We start from the raw sequence: 2,907 nt of genomic DNA on the forward strand, positions 1-2,907 counted from the left end.
GAAATAAATCACCTTAGCTTTATTATTACTTTTACCTTAGCAACTTCTTCTTTGACTTTTTCAAAGTGGACGCCTTTGCAACTTCCTCCTGGGATAAAAACACTTCAAAAAGAGGACACCAGCTTTGAAGCGTCGTCGTCTTAATACATACTAGGCGCCGTCTTAACACATACTAGGGGTGGTATGAGTTTATATTTGGAACGATTTGGAACGGATAGCAACAAGGAAGGAAGGCGCACACGAAGCTTCATGAGTCTCCTCTTTTGAATACTAAGTGAACACTTGTTCTCTACCCTTAATTTCTATATAATATCTATAGACGAGACCATCATATACGGGCAAGTTCAAATAGCCTGTGTTTCATCAAAAAGTTAAATTTGAGAGAACTAGAGCAGCAGCAGCATCGTCGCCAACTTGTGTACTTAATAAGATGATGATGCAGCAGCAGCAACCAGTGGACCTCCTGCAGCTCTTACGTCCCTTCGTTGGTGGTCACACTCTACTGATCTGTACTTCTATGCTAGCCATCGCAATCTCCTCTCTGTTTGGTTACCTTCTCTACGTCTACTACTTGAGACCGGCTTCGCTGCGGAGCGCTTTGCAGCAGCAAGGCTTCACTGTGTTGCCTTATCGCCCCATAGCTGGAGACCTCCCTGAGATCAAGCGCCTGGAAGCCCAGGCTCAACTCTCCGACATTCCTTCCTCCTCTCATCACCATCTCCTTCTACCCCGTATCCTCCCCTTCTACCGAAATCTCCTCTCTAAGCACGCAGCAGGTATAATAGCATGCCTCCAATCCCTTTACCCCCCCCGTGATTAGTGGTTAGTCGAATTATATGATCGTAATTAGTAAGCAATGTCCTCCTTGGAGTGCCTTCAATTCTAAATCTGGATCTTATAAATAATCATCGCCTGATTCGTTTTCTTTGTTGATTATTATTTTGGCCGCTTGGCTTGTTTTTGCAGGTTCCAGGGTTGTGTATTGGAGGGGTAATCTGCCCACCCTCTTGATTAGCAACGCAGATGACGCTAGAAGCATTTTCTCTTCGGATGTGAAGCAATTACACAAGCCCTCTGCTTTCACTGTACGCTTCCACAGGTTGTTCGGAAATGGTCTCCTTCTTGCCAATGGTGACGACTGGCAACAACAACGCAACATCCTTCGCCCTGCATTCTTCTCTGAGAAGCTCAAGGTTTTCTTTTAAAAAGAATGCTGAGTATTCTCTTGATGAAAATAATAAATAATAAATTCATGTAACCATTGAAATAAGCTCTACTTAAATCTTGAAATCTTAATTAAGATGAGTCATATATACGCACATACATATGCATGTACACACGTTTGTATGTGTATATACACACACATATACATATATTATTTTGTTGTTTTTTTGGGGGGGGGATATTTAGCACTATCACAAAATTAAATTTAGTTAAATATTCAGTTCTAACTTCCATTGTTGCAAATATTATTTCATTATTTTAAAGCTTTTGTATTTTTATTGTGTGGTAGGAGCTGGTGGCCGACATGGTGGCTAGTTCTTTGGAAATGGTGAAATCATGGGAGAGCCAAGCCAACAGCAACAGCAAGGAGGGACACGAGCTGGAGGTGGCACATGACATCAAGAATGTGACAGCTGATATTTTGGCACGCAGCTCATTCGGGTCCAGCTACCTCAAAGGAAAGTATGTGTTTCAGAGACAAGAGCGCCTCCTTGAACTCCTCACAAAGATCGTTGTCCCAAATAGTGTCATCCCATTCTATCAGTAAGTCTGTAGATGATAACGCTCCACGTCAAGTTTAAACTGTTAATTCTTGGATTATATATTACTCTCCACCTTATTGCTCTTCAACACACTTCGTTAAAGTCTAGTTCTTTAATGGGATGTTGTCAGGTACCTTCCCACTCAAACAAATCGTGAGATCAAGGAGCTGGAGAAGAGAAACAATGAGGAGCTTCGTGAGATCATAGACTCCAAGAGAGAGGCCATGCTGGCTAATGCGACATCACGATCTCAGTCTGATTTGTTGGGCTTGATTTTGGCTGCAGAGGAGCAAGAGGCCAAGGTAGACAACAAGCGAGCTCACCTTACTACACAGCAAGTCATAGATGAATGCAAAACCTTCTTCTTTGCCGGCCATGAGACGACTGCAAACTTGCTTGCATGGACCATGGTTTTGTTATCGCTCAACCAAGAGTGGCAAGAGAAAGCAAGAGACGAAGTGTTGGAAGTGTGCGGAGAAAAAGGTGAACCTAAGGCAGACCATCTGAACAAGCTCAAAACTGTAAGGCACACCCACTCTTCCCTTGCTATGCTTCAAAAATTGCTTTTCATTCATGATCTGTATTATTGCACATGCAGGTGGGGATGATATTAAACGAATCATTAAGGTTATATCCCCCCGTGCCACAATATGGGGGACGTGTGACAGTCAACAACGTGAAGGTGGGCGATCGATGGCTGCCAAGAGGGACAGCAGTGACCGTTGCAAGCCTCTACATACATAGGGACAAAGAGGTGTGGGGCGAGGATGCAGACGAGTTTCAACCAGAGAGGTTTGCAAACGGGGTGTCGAAAGCATGTAAGCACCCCTATGCCTTCATGCCCTTTGGCATGGGACCCCGCATTTGCATTGGCCAAAACTTTGCCATCATGGAGGCCAAGGTCATCCTCTCTCTTATCCTCCAACGCTTTTGTTTCCATCTCTCCCCCAACTATCGCCATGCCCCACTAACTGCCATCACTATGAGACCCAAACACGGCGTCCAAGTCATCCTCAGATCCTTATCAACAAATTAGTCCTTTACGTAAATGGTCATCCTCCCATCCTAAGGCCCTTTAGCCCATATAATGGAGGTCATTAGACCTTTAAGGCTTTCACTTATAGCTGAGGCTTATTCAATC

The 2,907-nt window shown here is 44.0% G+C and overlaps 1 protein-coding gene across 1 annotated transcript in view; it reads left to right on the forward strand.

Moving 5' to 3' along the window:
- Positions 1 to 319: 319 nt before the first annotated feature.
- Positions 320 to 2,907, forward strand: part of LOC147638280 (cytochrome P450 709B1-like) — a 2,727-nt gene continuing 139 nt past the window's right edge. The window contains exons 1-5 of the mRNA XM_086795376.1: positions 320 to 776; positions 967 to 1,193; positions 1,514 to 1,767; positions 1,897 to 2,287; positions 2,365 to 2,907. The exon at positions 2,365 to 2,907 is cut by the window's right edge and continues 139 nt beyond it. Coding sequence (XP_086651502.1) covers positions 431 to 776; positions 967 to 1,193; positions 1,514 to 1,767; positions 1,897 to 2,287; positions 2,365 to 2,802 — 1,656 coding nt within the window. The 5' untranslated portion in view covers positions 320 to 430 and the 3' untranslated portion in view covers positions 2,803 to 2,907. The remainder of the gene's footprint in view (positions 777 to 966; positions 1,194 to 1,513; positions 1,768 to 1,896; positions 2,288 to 2,364) is intronic.

Source organism: Cibotium barometz, chromosome 5 (genome assembly GCF_041138505.1).
Source record: "Cibotium barometz isolate CiBa-2024 chromosome 5, ASM4113850v1, whole genome shotgun sequence".
Taxonomy (NCBI): domain Eukaryota; kingdom Viridiplantae; phylum Streptophyta; class Polypodiopsida; order Cyatheales; family Cibotiaceae; genus Cibotium; species Cibotium barometz.